The following is a 23972-nucleotide window of genomic DNA, read 5'->3' as shown; positions in this document are numbered from 1 at the left end:
GTTATTAAACCATGCCCTTATAACTTTATTATTTTGACGTCAATTAACGAAATAAATCAATATGTAAGAGAGAAAGAAGAAAAAAAAAGTTTTTGACTAACTGTTATTTATACGGCACTAATGTCCTTTGGCAAGACATTGATCTATATTTGCCACACTCAGCCCAGGTGATGTAAATGGGTACCTGACAGGAATTAATTCCTTGAAATACCAGAGCGCCGCAGTGACTGCCTTGCTAAAGCCAAGGTAATAATCGGGGCAGCACCAGGAGCGTCACATCGTGATGGACATGTGCGCTATATAAGAAGCCACCATTATTATTATTACTACAATTGTATCATATAATTTTTCATTTTATATGTATGTCTATATTTTTGGTAAAATGTGAAACAATAAAAACTTAAACTTGAACTTGAAGTTTACCTCGAGCAAAGGGCTGCTGATAAGAGCGTGGCTCCAGTCACTTTGAAACGCTGAACTCATTGTTGAGTAGGTCTAGGTCACGTTTGTCCGCAGCGTCGTACAGTTTGACCTTCCCCATGAGAGAAATGGCCATGCGTAGGGTACTCCAGATATTCTCTGACATTTGAGACTTCTGACCCTGCGGGCCTTGACCGCTACGCTGGAGGTTCAGGGCTTGAAGGAAGTGCTCAACTGCTTGCCTGGGACAAAAAACAAAAATAAAGGAAAACTTAAAAGCATTGGCCTACTGTTTTCTTGTTGAGAAGACTAGTTAACGCACACAAAGCACAATTTTATTTGAAATTCAATGTTGATTGCCTAGACTGTTTTCATAAGTGTTGTATAATTGCTTTTATCATGTTGTAAACTGTTGTAACCATTGCAATACAGTCTTTGGACTGCGAGAATGGATAATATACAATAAAATCCTTCAATCAAGCACTCGCAGTCGCACAGAATAGGCTTGCACAGAACTCAGGCCGGACTTGGGTATCGTGTGAGCCCTATACACAGGGTTTAAATATATCCTATATTTTCCTTATAGTCCTTAACCATTTACTGAAAGAATGCCAGGTAAAGCTTTTTGAGGTTGATTTTATACATTCTGACGATACACCAACTATTTTATCAGGTGATTGGTACACTTTAATATCTCAGACATACCAATGAGACCGACACAAGACCAACAACAGACCAGGCAAAATAACACATTACTCCTAATGGCCGAGAATAGGTTTGAGGACAGTGTAGGGTCAGTTTGGTGATGCGCCTGAGGAATCGGTGGAAATCCATGATAAAAAGGGAGATCTCACACAAGGTAGAAGATAAAACCAAGCAGCGAAGTGGGGACTGATTCCCCTGTGTAAAACTCATAGCTCTGGAAAAGACATTGAAAGACAATGAAAAACATTGCTCCGAGAACAAAAACAAAATAAGTATTCAAAAATTCCCAAAGGGTATTTCCTTTTCCTCCAAAGAAATGGATCCAATCAAAGCTGTGATTGAACCAGAAGTCCTTTTCACCGTGACATACTCACTTGTGAGCTCCTAGGTTGACGCAGCTGATGCCAAGATTGTATCTTGATCGGACGAACCCTGGGGAGATCTCCAGCGATCTGTGATAGGCATCCACAGCCTCCTCGCTCCGGCCGCTGTTGGCAAGAGTGGCTCCTAGGCGATTCCATAGCAATGCATCCTAGAAAGAGGAGAAAAGCAGGAGATTCAAGGTAGCAGTCGTGATTTGACATTTTTACAATGCCTAAATAGTACATCAAGGCCAACAGAAATACAGATGATTTTTTTTATTTTATTACAACCTGTAGGAGCTGGGTTGGGTTACATTTAAAGATAAAGTTGAGTTCTGGTCATCCATTGTGAAAGAAAGGTTGATCATCTAGCAAATATGTATTGGTGTGTACTGCAAGGTTCTGGAATCATCAAAATGAAATTTCGCCCAGTCTTAGTAAAGTTACAAGCACTGTACACAGAAAGATGTATATGGGACATCACGAACATGTGGCATAAAAATCTGTCCTGATATTACATGCCATATTTAGAATATTAAGGCATTTGAAGAGCCATGCTTTTTGGGGAACATTTTTTATCTGATGTTCTTTCACACTTGCATAATACAATGATAACACTCACAAATTATTTTTCACCTCTTCCCAGAATTCAACCTTCTCTTTAAGGTGTTGTATTCTCGGATGCCTTTTTAGGGGCACTGCGATATGCTCAAGGATATTTATTTTTCTTCTGACACAAGCTTTCATTATTCTATGGCCTATGATAGAATAAAGATACCCTACCCGTATGCGAAGTTTCAGAATTCTCTGTTACTCCATGGCTAAGACAGGGTGTGGGTGTGTGTGTGTGTGTGGGGGGGGGGTGATCCTCTCCTCCCTGGATGACGGACCAATAGAATACAAATATCATTTTTAGGGGGTTAAGAGTTTCAGGGGCAGATCGCATCCAAACAAACCTAACTTGAGAGCTTGGTGAGATTGTAGAACAATCCCACTACCTGTACACAGTCAAACCTGTATTGAAAGACCACTTGTCTATAAATAGAAACCACATTTTATTTTCCCTTGAATAGAATTTCTCTAGATAGAATTAACCCAATACTTAAACTAAAAGAACCTGTACATAAAGATCACCTGCCTATAAAGACTGCTTTTCTTGTCATCCTTGAATGGTCTTTATAAACAGGTTTCACTGTAACTACATGTACATGTATCATACCTCCGGGCTGGCTGAGAGGGCAGTCTTGAAGCAGTCGACAGCTTTATCGTACTCCTGAGAAAGATTGAAGAGAACCCCTAAACCGTTCTGGACGTCAGCGTCCACAGATTCCGGTGCCATTCTAGCTGCCTCTATGTACAGGTCTTGGACATTTTTGTGCAGTGATCTATGTGATGAGGAATTATAAGGAATTGTTAAAGACAACACCTAGATCTAGTGGCAAATGGAATCTGAAATTATGTTGTTGTTGTTGTTGATTTTAGCCTCATAATATACATGTGCCAGATATTTGGAAGTTCATTGTTTTGAAAAATTTTACTGTTTAATAACACTTGTATATGGGTCCCCAAACTCATCACAGAGGAACCTGAGAATCTTGTATGCTGCACTACATGTACTTACATGTACATGTATATGATTAATCACAAAGAAATGTTAAAATAAACTGCTGGCAAAAAGGAAATATGGGAATAAAGATTTTTGAAAGCAGTCTCATATTGTTTCACTAGCAAAACTTAAGACACAAAGTTTAGTATTTCTTCTTTGATATTTTGAATATGGTACACTGTATATACACCGATATGGAATATATATTTTTTGTGATTGGTCCCCTTTGAGTTATTTGACTTACAATGACATCATTGGTGATGAGATCTCCTGATTGGCGGCTGTTGCACCATCCAGACCACCTCCCGCCGGATTGACGAGACTTGAGTACTTTGAATTTGAGGAGAGCCATTGTTTGAGCACATCTAGAGCTTTGTTTTGCATGGCCTCGTTGGTGTAGCTGACCGCCAGGGCCATGAGGGCAGAAGAGTTGACTGGACTTAATTCTAAACATCTGAAATAGTCACAAGGAATGCAATTTAATAGCAAGATTTAGTCACAGAGTTGCCAATTTGTGTTTGACTGATCACAACTTCAAAGATTCATAACTTTCTTGTTTTCAATCTGAATTTGCTCAAACTTTCACTGACGTGTTCCTCTCATTTTTCTGCTTCCATTAAAACCCAACTAAATATCAGGGTGTGACTTCCCCTTTAAGAAATGGAATACATATATCAGGGAATAATTTTCCTCAAATTTTTTGATTAGCAATTTCAGCTGATGGATAAATATTTCAAGTGAAATTCTGTACATTTCTATGGAAGAAAACTGCTACACAAAAGATATTATGTATAGCAGTCATGCAAAAATGCATAGCAAATTGCGATGCGATACCAGGAAAATTATTCCCTGTATATCTTACTTTCTTAGGGCGGATATTGCGGCTTGTTCCTGCTCATTTTCTGCTTGAGTTGTACCAAGATATTGCCATGCCTGAAAAAGAAAACAAAAATCATTTTAAGTTAACAGAGGCTATCTATTATTGTCAACAAACTTATTTTTATTATCAATATTATGTCTTTAGTTTGCTTACTAATACTATTTGTTACTCAATTGTTTAGATAATATGACAATGCAGTTCAGGATTGTAATATCACTTTGCTTTAATTTATTTAGCTGCCTGCCTGTCGGTTGTGGCCGAGTCATGTGTTCACTCATGCTCTGCTTTGGGTCTGCTTGAGTGATCGGGGTTGTTGAACCTGGGTAAGCATTAACTTGATATTTTTCATGTAATTGTACTTTTGGATATCATATGTAACAGTTTTCCTGTAGAATTATAGATGGACGTAATGATATTTTTTAATCATGTTTTAATGCTACAGCCTTTTGCTTCAGACGAAGGAATGTACTGAAATCTTAATTTTTGTCTGATATTCCAAATTGGATATGAAGTATGAACAATGTAAAAGTTCAACCAAGTTTTGTTATGCTATTAAATTGATAATCATAGTTATAAATGTATTATTAATGATATGATAAGTTGTAATTAATAGGCAATTATGAATAATTATACACACATACCCATACATCCATTTAATTCAGTTTGGATTTATTAAGTACTTGTGACTCATTAAATGCAAGTTCTGGAGTTTATAGTAGGGATTGGAGTTATAATTTATTCTTTGAAATTAATTTTGCTCTTGCAATTGCAAGATAACGAGTGTTATCAGAGGATAACGAGGAAGTAGCTATTGAGGGGCAAATTGGAGGATTTGCATGTCACATTTGAGGTTACGATGTTCTCGAGATATACAATTAATTCATTATTATCTGTGATTTGAGGACAGATGTAGGGTGCTAATGAATAACTTGTATTGTTAGCTGAGGATTTGATATGATTTTGGGGAAATCGCTTATAAATTATGTTCCATTTTCACTTAAATTTTAATATGATTATAATAATAGATAGGTTTTCAATAGTACAATATAATGCATACTAATTGCCATGTATTACAATGTATCAATATAATTGATATATATATATATATATATATATTACAATGAACTGATTGATTGTTGTTTTCTGTCTTTGCAGGGTTTTTTGTTTTGATTTAATAAATGATCAACTGCAACCGCATCGTTTGCCTCTGACTCCTCTCTCTCGATCTCCTGTCCTCGCTACCCACGACACTATTATTGGTTGCTATTATTGGGCAGGGCGTATTATATGTCACACCTGATTTAGATTTACAATTTCAAAATTAAAGAAATGATTGGTACTTCAAAATTTGAAGCTTGAAAATTAATCTATATATAATTGTTTTCAAATTTAATAACACAGGTTTTAGGGTTTCATTAGCTGGAAGATTGAAGGGAGAACAAAAAAGGGAGGCAGCCTGTACAGAGATACAAAAAATACTCTATTACATTGAGCCAGAAAAACTCTGCAAGTCTGCACGTCATCAATAATTAAGGGTGTGTCCTTAAACCAAATATAAACTTATTTTCAATGAAAGATGGATAAATAAAGAAAAACATTAGCAAACAGCAACAATAATAAAATGAAAAGCAGACAAAAATACCACAGAATATCATAACTCTTCAATGATAAAAACTAGATGGAATTTTGACTGCGCGCAGTCGAAAATGATGCCTCCGCCATCAGGCGCGGATCCAGGATTTCTTAGGGGAGGGGGCCCAACTTTTTTTTTTTTTGCTCCCGAAAATTTGAAAATCGCGCCGGCCGAAAAGTCGCTCAGTGGGGGGGGGGGGGGGGGGGGGGTAGTGAGCAATTTTTTTTTTTTTTTTTTGACCCTCAATTTTTTTTTTTTTTTTTTTTTTTTTTTTTGCTCCCGAAAATTTGAAAAACGCGCCGGCCAAAAATTCGCTCAGTGGGGGGGGGGGGGGGGGGGGGGGGGGGGGGGGGGGGGGGGGGGGGGGGGGGGGGGGGGGGGGGTAGTGATCGCATTTTTTTTTTTTGATCCTCAAAATTTTTTCAATTTGCACCCCCCCCTTGAGCGCCAGGGGGGGGGGGCCCAACCCCCAAAAAAGGTAAAAATCACGTGATTTTACATGATTTTTTTCTCAAGGGGGGGGGCCCGGGCCCCCCGGGCCCCCCCCTGGATCCGCCACTGTCCGCCATAGAGCAATTTAAACAAGTTTGGAGTTTAAATCTCCAGTGGTTCTTGAGATATCATGATAACAATCTCAATGTATGGAATTTCATAAGTTGTCCTCTGTGACCCTTGACCTTTGACCTACGTGCTCCAAAATCTAATCAGATTGTCTTCCTATGGTGATACACACTATCATTAAGTTTGAAGTTTAAATCTCCAGTGGTTCTTGAGATATTATGATATGGTGATACATACTATCATTAAGTTTGAAGTGAAAATTCTCCAGTGGTTCTTGAGATACTTACGTGCTCCAAAATCTAATCAGATCGTCTTCCTATGGTGATACATACTATCCTTAAGTTTGAAGTTTTTACATCTCCAGTGGTTCTTGAGATATCATGATAACAATCTCAATGTATGGAATTTCATAAGTTGACCTCTATGACCCTTGACCTTTGACCTACGTGCTCCAAAATGTAATCAGATTGTTTTCCTATAGTGATACACACTATCACTAAGTTTGAAGTTTAAATCTCCAGTGGTTCTTGAGATATCATGATAACAATCTCAATGTATGGAATTTCATAAGTTGACCTCTGTGACCCTTGACCTTTGACATACGTGCTCCAAAATCTAATCAGATCGTCTTCCTATGGTGATACATACTATCCTTAAGTTTGAAGTTTTTACATCTCCAGTGGTTCTTGAGATATCATGATAACAATCTCAATGTATGGAATTTCATAAGTTGACCTCTATGACCCTTGACCTTTGACCTACGTGCTCCAAAATGTAATCAGATTGTTTTCCTATAGTGATACACACTATCACTAAGTTTGAAGTTTAAATCTCCAGTGGTTCTTGAGATATCATGATAACAATCTCAATGTATGGAATTTCATAAGTTGACCTCTGTGACCCTTGACCTTTGACATACGTGCTCCAAAATCTAATCAGATCGTCTTCCTATGGTGATACATACTATCCTTAAGTTTGAAGTTTAAATCTCAAATGGTTCTTGAGATATCGCGCTAACAAACTCAATACAAGGAATTTCATAAGTTGACCTCTGTGACCTGTGACCTTTGACCTACGTACTCCAAAATCTAATCAGATCGTCTTCCTATGGTGATAAATACTATTCCTGAGTCTTAAGTTTAAATCTTAAATGGTTCTTGAGATATTGTGATAACGGTCAAACGGGACGGACGTACGGACGTACGGACGGACGTACAGACGTACGGACGGACGTACGGACGTACGGACGGACAACCCGAAAACATGATGCCTCCGGCACCACCTTCGGTGGCGGAGGCATAAAAAGCAATCTGATGGACTCAATTTGCAACCAACGCTCATTCCCGCCTATCCACTGATCATGCTATAAATAGTTGTATTGTATATTTCCTATTTTGTCCCTTAAAGTGACTCGGTAACATCGCCTCAGATTCTGAAACAAATCCTGGATTTAGCTCATGCTGCAATGATTATTATAAACCTTTAGGTCAGTCAGTCAGTCAGTCAGTCAGTCAGTCGCCTATCTGATTATTAAGATATGTATGATTGGAGATCAAAAATTTCATTTTGCATTTTCCTAGTGGTTTTAATAAAACTACAACATATTGGGGGAATGAGTATGGTAAAACCGGTCACTCAAAGATTTTTACTTTTTGAGGCACTTCATGTTCATTTTGAAGCACAATTTTTTTAGGACTTCAATATTACACAATATCACAGACACTGATAACACGTAGGGCCATGCATCTCAGATCTAACATTGTTAAACGATGCCTTTAAGCCTTTTTCTTTCCAATTTTTATGGCTTGGGACAAATAAAAAACTTGATTGCCTTTTTAACCTTCATCTATCACTATAATCTGAAACAAACAAAAGAGGATCCCACCACTGAGAGCAAGGCAAGCACTTACTTCCATGTGATCTGGGTTCTTCTGGACTTCGGCTTCGAAGAGAAGGACAGCGTTGGAAAGGTCACCCTCTTTTAATCTCTTGAGGCCTTCTTCGAAAGGGGAAGGATGATCGAAGAGGTGATTCTCACTCTCAAAAGAATACGGCTGCAAGAAATCATAAATACACATAAATTAACAAAAGTGGAGTCTTGTCCCTTAAAAAACCTCCCAAAACCCTGAGTGATGACAAAGTCTTCTTTTACACGGAGGTGATGTTAACACAGAGGAAGAACCATGTCATTAGCATATGAAGAGCTCTGACAAATACATCGGCCAAACTTTGGAATAAACTACCAGAAAATCTAAAAAAGTTGTGGTATTGTTGACAACTTTAATAAGCCTCTAAAAACATTTCTTTTCAAAAATACTTTCCAATGTTAATGAGAGGAGGTATGTTGGGTATACCTCACTCTTCTCATGTTACTTTATCCACCTTCCTTTCTTACTCTTTCTTATAGCGCAAAGAGACATATTGTGAAATGCGCTATATAAGTACGGTTTGTTATTATTATTATCATCTGCTACATGTACATTGATTAGGGTGGCTATTATCTGAACTATCATTCAGATATATCAAAAAAGATCTTTTCATTCAATGATAACACTAAATGGTACGCCTTTTGTGCTCTGGACAAATGTATTTGCATAATTCCCCAAACTACTTATTAGAAGAATCTGTAGTGTGACTGAGATTATCAACACGTTGCAAAGGCCTGTAGCTCTATCTACAAGGGGGTAAGCAAGTAACTTGGAACGGTGCATATGATACAGTCAATGGTCTCTTTGCCACTTCTTCGGAAGAATTATTTTGCTATAACAAATCATGAACACAGAAGAGGAGAAATACAGATAAGTTTGCATTTGCTCAATGCTCTTTCCCTGAATGGTGTAGTGCATGCTGACAGTCCAACAAAATTACCACGATTACTCCAGAGGCATCGAACACCCTTATCCTATTCCTCACATCCCTTGCAATCTTTAGTTCATAATCTAGATAGCCGGGCTGCATAGCGCTTGGAAGATTATTAGAAGAAGAAGAAAAAAGTAAGTTTAACCAACTGTCTACTGCAACCGAGTGTTCCAAGTGTTAAGCCTATGGGAATTTATAGAGAAGTCAGTAGTCAATGGGTGACATGTAGTACCTGGTCACTGGTTTGAGCGGCGTTAAACTCGTCCAACCAAGGATGCGCATCTCCGGTCTCTTTCTGGCCCATCTCCTCCCACTCGTTCTGTAATTTTTCCCAGAATTCCTGGTCGGCAGGCATCGTCTTCTCCTGGTCGAAATCCCGTGCCCACTCTTCTGCTGTGTACTCCTGACAGAATGAAGGCATATGACGATAAAGATTCCACAGAAACAGCATTCAGTAAATTAGCAAACAGTAGAGAAATATTACCCCTCCCCCCAAAAAAAAATATCTTTAAAATATCCATAAAATTGTTGCTCATATTCATAATAATTCAACTATTACAAAATACCCCCCCAAAACATGGTGAAGATTTTGGGACTTTAAATAGAGCAATGAAATAAGCACAAAATGAATGTTGAATATGGTTAGGAAGCTACATGTAGCATAATACTGTAATCCGTAATTAGAAAAGTACTATCAAATTGATGGAAATGTGTTAGTATCTACAGGTACATGTACTGTATGTTTTGTACAGTATGTGTAAATGCAATTGGCAAAAGCATGGAATACAAATAAAGCACAGAGCGTAAAGCCTCTTCAAAATATAAATAGAAATAAAAAGGTATGCATCTGGCAACTTGGCAATCTTAATTTCATCTGTTCAGAGCCAGAAAGGCATTAAATCTGTGGTAAGTAGATGAGTTAATGCCCTTCTGGCTCCAAACAGACAATTTCTCTATCCATGGGAAGAGCATTAATACTTTGTTTTCCTTTGCTGGAAAGCTGTAAAAGAGACATGCCACATGTTTTGCTCAGACACCTACATGTAGATCCATACTGAAATAGTTCTTCATGTACATGTAATCATGTTCAAGAGTTTCCACGATCACATTGACATTTCTATAAAGGTACCAGTCCATGAAGAGGTTTTGTTAGGACTTTACTTTTCAAAGATATTTTTGCGGGAGTTCGACATTTACAATTCCTCAAATACAAAAGAACAGATCAGATTTAGATCCCGGATAAAGTTCAGGCAGCCTACAGTTTCAATCTACAGCAAATAAAGAGTAAATTATTGTTGTTAGAGGGCGCTACACACACCTGCTGGTTTGTAAATTCTGAGGACCAAGATTCTGCAGTTGCATCGACCGATGACCCGTCTTTATTTCGGACCTCATTCCCATCTACTGTGAGGTCACCATCACTCAACTTCTTGATAAATTTCATAAACTGAAAAAGAAGATTAAGTTAAAAAAGGGAGTCTGTATTAAGTATCTTGTATGGATTCACTATTAAAATCCACGAGTGCAGTTTTCCTAAATCTAACGATTACACATGTACGTACATGTACATGTACATACAAAGGTCATAATGCTACATGTAATTATTTTATACTTATTTGGTCTTATTCTACCTGGGTAGCCACATCATACTGCTCTTCCTGCGGGCCCTGCAATTATCATTACCCCAGCACTTCCGATAGCCCAGTACCACACCTGGGCCTTGACTCTCGATGGACACATGTGGGCAAAACACCTTGTCCATTGACTCTCGATGGACACATGTGGGCAAAACACCTTGTCCATGGATATACAGTAAACTCTAAGCTGTACAGTCAACAGCCCTAACCAATAAACTACAGTGGTGCCTAGTGTTAAAAATATATTTCTGCACACAGGAGCTCCTTTAGGATTTGGTAGTGTAAGTATGGTGTCCTCCCAGTAATACTGAAGTATTTCATCAGGTTTTTTTTACCAGAGCTCGATTTTTTTTCAATTTATCAGAGCACTTCTTGAGTTTTTGAGAGCTCAATGCTCCCATGTACATGTATCTTTTTTCGCTGGTGGATCCACACTGCTTCAGAACTTCCTACGCCAATTATTCCTTCAGATTTCAGGATATTATGATTGAAAACAGATATCGCAAAGCCATTACCCGGTATAGGATTCAGCTTGGGGGGTTTATAGCATTCTACACGAGTCAGTGCAATACACACTGTGTGTACAACCTTGCTATTTTAAGCATAAATTGTTGGCTCAGTTTTACTAGACATTTGAAACAGTGTACATGTATAGATCTCAGTGTATTTTTGATGGCACCTATAGGTATCAAATTCAAGGGGTTTTGTCTCTTTGACATTTTGTAATCGCCATTCAGATTTTTCTTCAAAACTTTTAGATTTGAGTTATACAGCATTCCAGATTACATGTCATGTAGATGCAGGAAAACAACAAATGGAACATTTATATTTCTTTAGTATGTTTACAATGTTTTGACAAGACAACATGTACAATGTATATATATATATGAAAAGATGTAGCAGCAAATGAATTTAATAAATTTTGCGGTGAAATTATTTAAAAATAGAGCAGGAAAAAAAAATGAATGAATAGCATATATTTACTACTTTTGAGGGGTACTGGTACAAATATTGCCAAAAGGGATCTTGAAACTATACTTTGCCCCGAAACTAGAAGCCTTGGTGTGCATGACACTTTAAGAATTCTGAATGGTTGATATTCTGGAAAGTTCATGCCACTAAACAAAAGTTCCATTTGAGGCTCATTTAGATACGACGTGGCAAAACTGCAGTGGTTCTTTTATGGAAACGCTAAATACATTAATTTAATGAAATTTGTAACACAGAGCTCAGTTTATACACACAAGCCCCTTGTCGCGCGCAGTGGCCATTCATCTACACATTTTAAAATAGCGGCGGCTGTTTTTTTTTTTTTGCAGCGGTTTATCGTGCCATATCTGAAAGAGCCTTCAAAGGCATTGATTTACATTTACATAAAAAATATATGTCAAGACACAAGTTATTGGAAATTCACAAAATTACTTGCCACAACTTAAAATTGTTACTACCTATTCACACATGTTCATGTTGCTCAAGTTTCTGGATATAAAGCAAGTCTCTATACTATTAAACAATTTTGGGGGTTTGATAGAATGGAAAATACAAATAATTGGTGGCAATTTGAGGAGTAGAAGGCCACTATGACCTTTAGAAAACTATGAACATTACAAACCAGAGCAAAATAACAGTGATTTCCTATTGAAATCTATTTATTCGGATGGTCATATCTCCGCCAATACTGAACATACAGGTATTCAATCTATTTTCAACATTAGGACATTGTTTTTTATGCTCATTCAAAAAATAAAGTTTAAATTATAAAAATGGATTTTTGATGTTTTTCTTCTGAATGGGAGCAGATGATCTCACCTCTGAACTCTGGAACTTGGGGTCATCCATGGAACCCAGGAGTTGTGTAGCTGTTTGTGCAAGTTCATCTTTCGTTTCTTGCTCTCCTTTGAAGTCATCAATCCTTTAATACAAGCAAATGCACAATTGAATAATAATGATAATAAAGATGTTGATAATATTGATAATGATAATAATAATGATAATTATAACAAACAATGACGATGATGATGATAATAATGAAAATAATAACATCAATAACTACAAATATATTATTAGTGATAAAAATTACAATCATAATAAGAAGAATGAGAAGAAGAAGAAGAAGAAAAAAAAGAAAAAGAAGAAGAAATAAAAGAAGAAGAAGAAGAAAAATGATAATAAGAACAAACAAAAAATGCAATACTAAGTTACTACCCCGATGACAGGAACTGTGAATAACAGAATTTACAATGATGATACTACAACTACTTCTACTACTACTTCTTCTAAAAAAGAGACGATACTAATCCAACGACACGAACCAAATAGTTTATTAGTGAATCACAGAATTCAGTAGTCAGACAATTTACTTTAAAAAAAATACATAACAGATCAATCTAAAATGATGTCCGATACGCCTCAGATGCCTCCATTTTTTAATCAAATTCAATAACATGATTTGAAGAATACAAAAACAATACATGAGTTTAAAAGTTTGGATATGGGTAGCGATGATTGCTATTTAATTATCTGCCATAAATTAAACATGTTTCATAAAACATTATAAAAACAGAAAGAAATAACTTACCACCTTGCATCTTCAGTCTGGTTGTTGAATTCTTCGGTCCTGTTAATTGAAAAAAAAAGTAGAAGTTTCATGATTTGATATTTATATCATAGATTGGTTTTCAAAGCATATATTATTTTTGTCTGCTTGTCAGCAAGTTATAACTACTTGGCCCCATCTTTTACTAAAACCCTGGATCTGCACCTTTAAGTGATACATGTAGGTCATAATACATTGTTTGACACATCTCATTAACACTGAATAGACTTTCATAACAATAGACTTTGATTCCAGTCGACTTCCATGACAATAGACAATCATAACAATACTCTGGGAAGTTTAATTAATATATACTGTACATGTAAATTATTGATATACTGTGTGACAGACACAAAATGAATAATAACACATGTACATACATGTATGTACAGTACATGTACAGTTGTATACACTAACATTTTTTTTCCATCAATGTTGTGTACAACAAACAGTGATGTTGAATTTTCCTCAGTACTACCGGTATACAAAAACAATCTACAATTAAAGGAAATTTTCTTTTTATTTGTCTATTTCTTCCTTTCGTTTGCTTGTTTGTTTGTTTGTTTGTTTGTGTCTTATAATTTCCAAGCAGAGCACAAGCAACAAATTTAAAGTATTTTTTGTATTTGTCTCACCCCCCCCCCTGTTTTTGTTGTTTGTTTCTGTCCCATTATTCCCACGCCAAATACTTTTGCAAAAACTACAAATATATTCAATTTGAAATCAAAGAACTATGCTATACACAAAATAGTAGTATATTTGTAGGTCAGCTCTTATCAAAGATGGCTTCTCTTAAAATTTACAATATGGGTACAATAATACAAAAATCAACTAAAATTAATATAAATATAGGTATCAAATATTCAATGTCTTTATGGGGACCTTCCCCTTGTTCAAGAGCTTCTTTCTGGCTTTTTTCTTATAATTCAACAATGTGTTAATCGCTCTTTATAATATATTTTTTGCGGTACTCACAACTTGGGAAATTGTCATTTAATAGCAATCCATTACATGTCTACCTGGTTTCCGACAGGCACTTCCCAACTGAATGAACATAAAAATAATAAATTTTTAATGAAATCAAATGATCATAAATCATTTTTTCACCTGTTTTGTCGACTAATAGCAATAAACATGTAGGCAGCTGTTACAAGGTATGAACATACTGTATTAATAACTGAACTAAACTCAAGCGAATAAGGCAAACTGATTTTGCTCAGGGCTTATCAACACCAAAAATAAATGTGGGATTTCAAGTGTACTATTTATCCCCCTGCCCCAATTTTTTTTTTAAATGTATGTACAGGTGTATACATGTACGTAGCTAAAATGTATAAAAATCAATTAACCTGGCATTCTAAAATTGTTTTAGTAAAAGCAATGTAAAGAAAATAAAGGATAATATACTATAAAACCCTGTGCACAGAACCCAAGTCCAGCTTGGCTTCTGTGTGCACCCTTACCTTACATGTTTGTTGACTAATACTCAACAAATATTTATGTAATGAAAGTGTATTTAAAGATGAACTTGAGTTCTGGTAAAAAGAGAAAATGAATTCTCACATAATCTAACGAAACTTACACTGAATGTTAAAGATTACAAATAAATGTCATGTGCCAAACAATTTTGAAAGAAAATGTATACTGGATGAGTAATGAGCATAGAAAGATAAGGAAATCAGGGTAGTACTAGCCCCGACACCATGTGTACTGTCCCATATATATCTTTCTGTGTAAGTGATTGTTACTTTACCAAGACTCTGCCAAATTTATGATGATTTTGATGACTCCAGAACCTTGCATTACACACCATTACTTACATGCTATATGATCAACTTTTCTGATCCATTCCACACCTTTTCTTTTACAATGCAATCACATTACCAGAACTCAAGTTTATCTTTAAAATGCAATCCTTTGAAGAAGTAATTTTGGAAGCTCATACTGTATGTTGGAAACAGTATAGCAACATGGAATCCCTTACAAGAGCAAAAAACATGTTCTGGCAATTGGTACACTTTAAATAGCAAAAAGACACCTTTCTGCTGCAAACGTGAAAAATGTACACATACAAATGATTCAATCTCTCGATGTGGAGGAAATTCTTCCAGCAGTGTTCACACATGTACATGTACGTCAGTGGTGGTGGGAAGAAAAAATTTGGAGGGGGGGGGGGGGAGAATTGGTCGTTGGACACAGCTGAATCTAATCTTCTGCATGTTAACTACACCTTGCAACTGGATAGAAAGATGTATGTAAGATGTTTGGAGAAAAGGGGAGGGGTCATACATGTAGTAAAAACCAAATCCAATCACAAATCTTAAAATTATATCAACATAATAGAAAGTTTTAAAGCTATAACTACATGTAGAAAAATGTGACTGTGTCTCCAAAATTCCTCAGCCTATATTCTGTGAGGTTCATGACTATATTCTAGGAATACGGTGAGAAAAAAAGCAAACTCTTACATTGTACATGTACATGTGCTAATTGATCTTCATGACCTTTGACCTTAACCTAACAAGTCAAAAAAATTCTCCATTTTCTCCATTCAGTGATGCATACGAGTTATGGGTTTTAAATTCACTGCTAAAATAACTTTAAATAGTCATTGATTTGGCAGTTACAAGGTTACCAAACCTTGAATTTCATGTAAATTGACATGCTGACCTTTGATATTAAGTTTGACCCTCTTTTACCTAAAATTTAATCACTTTGTCTTACTAAAACAAATTTTGAAGTTCATGGCTTAAAATCCTTCTAAGACATCGCAATAACGGGGCTAAAAGTAAAACCCGGGAGATTTCATAGAAATGGACCAACTTTTAGGCTCTATGACCTTTAACCTTGCACCATTTTACTCAAAAGCCTACACTGTATTTTATCACCAGAATTAAAGCTCACACCTCAAGTTGTTCTTGGCATATCACGGTAATGAGGCTGAAACCTGAATATCTGAAATTGACATCTATGACCTCTGACCTCTGACCTACTTACTTCAAATGCTAATAAGATCACCTTCCTATGGTACAACATACTACCACAGAGTTTCAAGTTCATACCTCACTGGTTCTTGAGATATCATGATAATGAGAAAGCAGGATGAACTGACGAATGGACATACGGATTGAACAACCCGGAAACATATTTCCTCCAGCACCACTTTTGGTGGGTGGAGGCATAAAAATGAGTGACCTTCCTTAACTTGTAAAATAATAACAAGCCTACGCAGGTATTGTATGGCTTTAACTCGTCAGAAAGAGGCTACATTAAAAAGGTCACTTTTTACAAATAGATTATAATCAACCTTTAAAAGAGCATAACAAAACCGTGAAGATGAAAATATCATGAGATAAACTGTTTAGTGACAAAAATAACGAAAAGGTAAAGAGTATAGCAATCCTTACCATAACATGTGCAGTGTATACTCATCAACATTATTAACATTATGATCAAATGAATACCAAACCAGAAGAAAACAAAATAGAGAGATACGCGGTGAAAAAGAAAATGGGAGAGAAGGAAAGAGAAAGAGAGAGAGAAAGGTAAAACACATTATCATTAATATCCATACAGTATATACATGTACAGTATATTCATTCATCTCCAAAATATTTCCCCAAACAGCCATGAAGAGGTAGAGGGAAAAAGAGGTCGAAAGAAATCTAAATGTGCTCAATAAATTAACAAAGAGGGCGAATCAATGGAAAAAATAGAAACAAAAAACAAACAAAATGTAATCACAGCAAATGACGTAGAGAGGAAAGGATGACATAGAGAGCAAAGGATGACGTAGAGAGGAAAGGATATAATCAACAGAGAAAAATAGAAATAGATTCTTGAAGGACACAGAAAAAAAGGAGAAAAACAGGGGGTGTGGTCAATTCTGCCATTTATAGTCTGGTGATAGTGAGCACTAAAATATTTTTTTTTTTCCTAAACCACGCCCCCTTGAGTAAAAAGAAAAAAAAGGATTCGGGGGGAAAAATGGCATCTAACAACATTTCCCCCCTTTTGAGTAAGACAAATTGGGAAATAATAGTCGAGAAGAAAAGAGAAAAAATAAGGAAAAAATCTGGAAACTGATTTAAATCGGGTTTTTATCAGGCCTGTATATGAAAATATCCTCCATCCAGCTTTCCAATAACAACAACAACAAAAAATATTTTAAAAATAGATCTATAACTATACGACCACATAAAGATTGCCAGCTGTTGAAATATATTTGGCCATTCCATCAAAGTAGGAACAATGAGCTCATTTTTCAAAATGAAGGCGGTTTTAAGTTTGTGTAGCACTAAAAGTACTGTATGTTGTACCAGCCTTCTCTCAAAAATACACATGTATGATGACCCCCCCCCCCCCCAACACACACACACAATTTATTCCATATCATCACAACAAATTGACAAATTTTCACAAACTGGTTAATGTTGAATATCAATAAATAGGAAGGAGGGGAGAAGAACAAGACAAGAAGAACAAGAGCAACAAGAAGAAGGAGGAAACATAGGAGAAGAAGAAGGGGAAGAAGTAGGAGAAGGAGAAGCAGGAAAAAAAAAGGAGAAGAAAAGAAGAAGAGGAAGAAGGAGAAGGAGAAGAAGGAGAAGAAGGAGAAGAAGAAGAAGAAGGAATAGAAGGAGAAAAACAAATAGAAGAACAAGAAGAAAAAGAACAAGAACAAGTAGAAGAAAAAGAGGAAAAAGAAGAAGAAGAAGAAGAAGAAGAAGAAGAAGAAGAAGAAGAAGAAGAAAAAGAAGATGAAAAATAATAGAAAGAATAAATTCACAAGAGATAAGAAAAATGTGTACTGTAGTTCAATATGTATGAAGCTCAGTATAAAGAAAAAATGAATACATACCATAGTTTATCATCGCTCTGGTCAAGATATTCTGTTGCCCATTTCGTATCTGTTGTGGCTATAATGTCCGGTCCCACTAAAAATAAAATGAATAAATAATATTAATGATAATACGCTGTAAGTGTAATAAATTAGAGCCACATGATATTTGCAACATTCCATTATAGTGCTCTTAAATCTTTACTATTCCAATATCTCATAATAGCCGAAATCATGTTAAAGTCGATCTCGTTATAAGAGGTTCATGCTGCGATAGAGGGTGGTTTATTGACCAATTTTCTGCCTAGAATCAGGTTTCTCAAACGTCTTTCAGGCAAATGTTAAGGTGATAAATGCAAAACCTTTTTCAAACGTCTTTAGTTGTGGGCATATTGTAACGCCAAAAAAGGTGCGTTTTGAATGTGACATACAGCCAGAATCACGTTTCTGAGAGATCATAAACGCAAAGCTGTTTTGAACCCTGCATACAAATAGGACCTCCCAGGTTAATTTCCGGTTGGGAGGGTAGCGCGCCATGTGTTGTGTCATGTTGTTGCACAAGCATGTATGTGTAGTTGACCTCCGAGAAACTGTCTGCTTCCCGGGTCACACGGCGCAAAGCAGCTGCGCAGAGACAAGGCCTTTATTTTGAATCGTGAAGAGACGAAAAACGTGACATCCCGCAAATCACGTTCGTATAGTGGGGTTTGATAGTGGGGTTCAATATGTACATATCCAGTGGCAAGACACGATAAACGCACCCAGAGTTACACGCAAATTGATATGGGCCTGTGACAACATCCTCGTTATGACCGTTACCTTGTTATAGTCGACCTCGTTATAGCTGACTACTACATAATTCATGTCATAGACTAGGGGTGGGGTGGGGTAGGGGTGGGGCAGAGGGGTGGCCATAGGGTGTCAACATACTGTGACAAAACTCACCCGCTTCTCTCTGAGAGTCTAGGAAATCTTTTGTCCAGTTCAGGTCAGTGTCATCAACGATTTCCTCTGCCCTCCTCTGCTCCGCCTCAAGAAAATCAGCTGCCCAATCTGCCCTGGAGGCAAGGTCTGCTACTCCTGGGGCTATAAAGTAAGATCACAAAAAGTGAAAACTTTGGACCACAACGATTGCTATTCATAAAAGCGTACTGACTGAAATCTATGTTTAAAATTGATAATGTCTTTTGGCAAGGCATTAAAGTTAATACAAAGTTTTGGTATGGGGTCATGAATTTGGTTCTAATGAACATATTGGAAGCGTATGTGATTCTACAATATTCAATGATCGTTGTCACGGTTGAAATTGAGTCTGAAGTGATGAAATTGTGAATAACAACCTCTCTATGTTGTATAGCGCCCTCTCAAGATTGACATGAATTTATCTTCAAAACAATGTTTCTTTACTAAAATTGACCAATTTTCTATTCCGGTTTGGAAATTTATTGGAAGCGCCAATAAATTTGATATTTAAATTTCTCAAAATCCTTAGCGTTTTAGAGCCAAATTTTTTAAAATTTAAATTCTAACACTAGGTTTCAAATGGTAATGCACATTCTAAATTTCATAATGCAATCCTGTTGAAATATTACCAAAACTTTGTATTACCTTTAATCTAAATTTGCACAACGTACCCAGGAGAGAATTGGGGACCTGGTAAGATGACACAAGCCTTTGTGTAATTGTAAATTGTAATATGCTCTCACTGTAATAAAACCATATGGTAGGAATACTCCCCAGGGAGTGGAGACTGTGTACATGTACATTGTGGGTGAATAAATCTGATGACAGGGTAATAATATCTGTAAAACGTTTAGAGACGGTATTTCGTATAAAGCGCTCTACATGTATACACAAATCCAGATTATTATCATTATTTTATTTTGATAGGTATACCTTGGGCTAGGGCTTGCCTGTGATGCATGCCTTCTATCTCCTGCATCTCTTGAAGGAGTGCATCCATGCGGAACGTCTGAGGTGGACCAGCATGACGATGCTGATCGGACAGGAATTCATTGACCAACTGTGAACATAAAACATGAAGCACGGAATAATTTTCCTCAAATCTTTTGATTAGCAATTTCAGCCGATGGATAAATCTTTCAAATGAAATTCTGTACATTTCTATGGAAGAAAACTGCAACACAAACGATATTTTATCAGGGATGATAGTGAGCACTAAAAAAAAAATAGGTTTTTTGTTTTCCCCTCAACCACGCCCCCCTTGATTAAAAAAAAAGGAGAGGATTCGCGGGGGAAACATGGCATCTAACAACATTCCATCCTTTCGAGTAAGAAAATTGGAAAAAAATAGGGCAAAAAATAGGGCAAAATAGAGAAAAACAGAGAAAATAAGGGGGAAATCGGGAAAATCAGGATAAAATAGGGAAGAAAAAAAAAATTGGTAAAAAAACAACAAAAAAAAACAGGATTTTTTTTTTTTTTTTTTTTTAAATTGGGAAGAAGAAAAAAAATCAGGAAAAATATTTAAAAAATCGGGAAACCGATTTAAATCGGGTTTTTATCAGGCCTGTTTTATATAGCAGTCATGCAAAAATTCATAGCAAATTGCGATGCGATACCAGGAAAATTATTCCAAGTGAAGATTACCGGTATAGGTTGAAAGAGAGACTCTTCATGTGCAATAGGGCAAGTTATTCTGTCCCATACGTTATCAACTATATCCAAGATTTTAGTACGTATGTACACGTAATATCTGATATTTTTATCTAATTGCATTATTTGGCAGCCCTACTAATGCTTTGATCAGACAAATCAAGAATTAAGAAAAAAAAACATTTGGACCCTGTTTCATAAAACTATCAATAACAAATGCTGGATTTCTATGAAAAATTTGGATGGATAGACGGATGGATGGGTGGATCGACAGATAGATGAATATATATAATAAATGCATACCTCATGGTCGGGGGCTTCAAGGAAGGGCCTCGCCCCTGCACCACCCCTCCAGGTCTTGGTAGATGTTGTAGCCCCTCCTGGTGCAGCGACTTGTCTTGAGTGAAATGAGACGTCAGACGCATCAAGGGGTTGGCTGTCCCACATTCCCCCTCCACGAGATCTCTCATCGCCATAGCAACAGATTTTCTCCCTGCAGAATGAAAAGAGAAATTGTTGGTAACCAACCACTGGGAATTTCCCCAAGGCAAAATTAGGTATTATAATGTCTGTTTTGTAATCTTGTACCGGTATAATATATTGAACAGTTTTTGTAAAAAAGAGAGAAGTCTAAGGTCAACCAAATCAGTCTGAAGGCAAAATATTGTATGTCCTCCAAAACAGGAATGGCTGGCAGCTATACTAAACAATATCGCACTATAGGCCTGTCCTCATTAGACCGAAGCAGGGAAATAATACATGGGGGCTGGGGGCAAATTTGTTACCGGATTGTCAAAAAGAGCCCCCAAAAATTTGTGTAGAGTTTAATGCAAAACAAATTAAAATCATGCAAGCAAGCTTGAAAAGTAGCCCCGAAATGTTTCGAATATTCTTTTTTCCTGGACTGAAGTTGCAAAAATGACCCGCAGGGAGTTTGTTAAATTCAGCTACATGCACGCCTTCATATGCTTATACTAATCGCTATTATCGTAAAGCAGGGGTGATAGTTAGCACTACAAAAAAACAGTTTGTTTTTTGCATCAATCCCCCCCCCTCCCCCTCCCCCTCCCCCTGTTATAATGTAAATCACACCTTTACTAATTATCATCAGGAACAAATGAAAGGTACAATGTAAGCAAATCGCTACCATTCCCGTAGCAAAATCTGACATTTCATACTGAATGTTAAAGAAAGAAGAGTCCACTAGTATAGTATTAATGACTGCTTTGAGAGAAATAGTTGTTTTTATACGCTCAAGGGAAGGTTAGATTTGTGCTATTGCCCGGGGTGTGCCGAGGGCAATAGCCCAATTGTAACCTTCCCGAGAGCGTATAAAAACAACTATTAAGTTTATGAATGCAATTTTGACCAATCACATGGCTGGATTTCTTAAGTGAGGTATATAACAAACTTTAAAGCCACTGTGTAATATTTGTGAATATCTGTGAATTTTAAATGTTAGCAGTGTCCTAATATTCAAATTATGCAAGGAAAACCGTTTACTTGCTAGACTTCACTGTCAGACACTATTGAGTGACTGACTGGCTTTTTTTCTTCTTTGGTAATAACACACATAAAATGAGATGTAAAGGGTATATGAGCATTTGTCGGCGCTAGTGTAGTTCCGTATCCATTTTTTTTAGCAGTTTAATATCCATTCTTAGCAAAGGAATTTTAGCCCAATTGTTTACTCCCTTCCCTAAAATGTAGCTGATTGTTCCTGTCATGTCCTGTTTTTGCTATTGTCTTGTATTTTTTTCCAAGTCCAACATTGCATTGATGAGATGAATTGAATGTACACCTAGAACTATTTTAGTTTTTTTTTACTGCTATTAGTAGGGGCCCTGTTCCGAAAATTAGGATCGTCCCCATAAATGAGGTTATCCTCGTTAACGCGGACAACTTGCGTCCTAGATTTTTGCAGACGTTTTTTTTCATCGACATCGGCGCTCTGCGCCTTTTCTGCGGGTTTCTGAACGGCGCGCTGACGATGCGAAAAACAGAGTCCGTGTGAGAAAATATCCCCAGTTCACCCTCTACTTTTAAGAGTTGTCCGTCTTCCAAAGGATTTATCACTTACAATGTGAAAGTCCCTGTAGGCTGTACTACAAGGTCAATTGATGTAAAAATTAAAATGCATCAAGAAAATCATCGCGGAATCTGTTTTTACGCATTGCTGACGCGTCTGAAAATGTTAACAGTTTTCCATACACAAACAGTATACTTATGACTTTTAGGAGTAATGCCTCCTTGAGTGTTTGTAATTGTAGGCTACATGTATGAGCTATGCTATGCCTATTTTAAAATCACACAACGCAAACATAACTTAGCAAACACCAAAACAATAATGTGGTACAGCACAGCATACCAGCACAACCCAACCAACCATAGACATAGTCAAACAAAGCGACGTCACTGACCTCAAAAAAGGTGATTTATGAATTGAAATGCTTACCGAGTTCTGAAAAAGCAAAATATGATGAATGCTATATCATTTGATCTAGTTGTGGTGAACAATTTTCATCTCAAATAGCAATTATTCCTCGAAATATTCCGACGAATTATGTAACACATCCAAGGTCTTTTCAGGACAGCGCAAGGGGTAATGTTATGTAGTCTGCTGTCAAGTCTTCCACATTCTGTTTATCCCCCTTTTATTAACTTAATCAGCAAAGTCGAAACATATTATGTGTGTATTCAAATAAAGACAAATATTCCCAAATGCACAAAAATAAGTCTTGTATTAAATTCGAACGACAAAAAGCTTTCCTCATGTATTTTTGATTCCCAACATTAACAATGAGAGTAATTATGAATGAGCCTGATTCGTAGGCCTTTAGTTTCAAAGGTTGTTTGTTGCAGTGGGCAGTGTGTGACCACCCCTCCCATCCCTATCAAGATTCAACGATTTACATAGATCGCATAGTAAATTAAATGATTAGGCCCGAAGGGATGAATGTATTGATAGACGGATGGATGGATCAAAGGATGAGCAGGAAAGTCTCACCTCCCTGGGATGAGTGAATGAATAAAGGAAGGAATGAACGAAGGAATGACCTAAGGAAGGAGAAGATCATATGTGTGAATAAGTAACAAAACAGAAAGAAAGGAAGAAATTTATATAAGAAAGAAAGAAAGAAAGAAAGAACAAACAAAAAAGATGAAAGAAAGAGAAGAACAAAAAATCGAGCGAACGATTAATAAATGCTGATTCTTTGCAATTCAAAGTAAACATTCTCGTTGGATAAAACGATTCG

At 36.6% G+C, this 23972-nt stretch overlaps 1 protein-coding gene across 2 annotated transcripts; it reads right to left on the bottom strand.

Annotated features, from left to right (window-relative positions):
- Window positions 1-423: 423 nt before the first annotated feature.
- On the bottom strand, window positions 424-23340 carry LOC100891185 (peroxisomal targeting signal 1 receptor). 2 transcript variants are annotated; one of them, XM_030987006.1, is made up of 15 exons: window positions 23171-23340; window positions 21019-21208; window positions 19996-20122; window positions 19045-19185; window positions 18121-18196; window positions 13242-13280; window positions 12473-12575; window positions 10345-10473; window positions 9259-9429; window positions 8078-8221; window positions 3956-4026; window positions 3338-3547; window positions 2707-2872; window positions 1500-1657; window positions 424-662 (listed from the first exon to the last, which is right to left on the bottom strand). In XM_030987006.1, exons 2-15 carry the CDS (start codon window positions 21160-21162, stop codon window positions 461-463), a joined length of 1881 nt encoding a protein of 626 aa, XP_030842866.1. In that variant the 5' UTR covers window positions 21163-21208; window positions 23171-23340; the 3' UTR covers window positions 424-460. The 2 variants fall into 2 exon arrangements, with proteins under 2 accessions (XP_030842866.1, XP_030842867.1); XM_030987007.1 differs by lacking the exon at window positions 10345-10473.
- Between the last annotated feature and the right edge of the window lie 632 nt (window positions 23341-23972).

The sequence above is a fragment of the Strongylocentrotus purpuratus genome, unplaced genomic scaffold (genome assembly GCF_000002235.5).
Source record: "Strongylocentrotus purpuratus isolate Spur 01 unplaced genomic scaffold, Spur_5.0 spur5_scaffold_16, whole genome shotgun sequence".
In the NCBI taxonomy this organism is placed as follows: Eukaryota; Metazoa; Echinodermata; class Echinoidea; order Camarodonta; family Strongylocentrotidae; genus Strongylocentrotus; species Strongylocentrotus purpuratus.
Note: the sequence above shows the minus strand (reverse complement) of the source record. Positions and strands in the feature narration are given on the sequence as shown.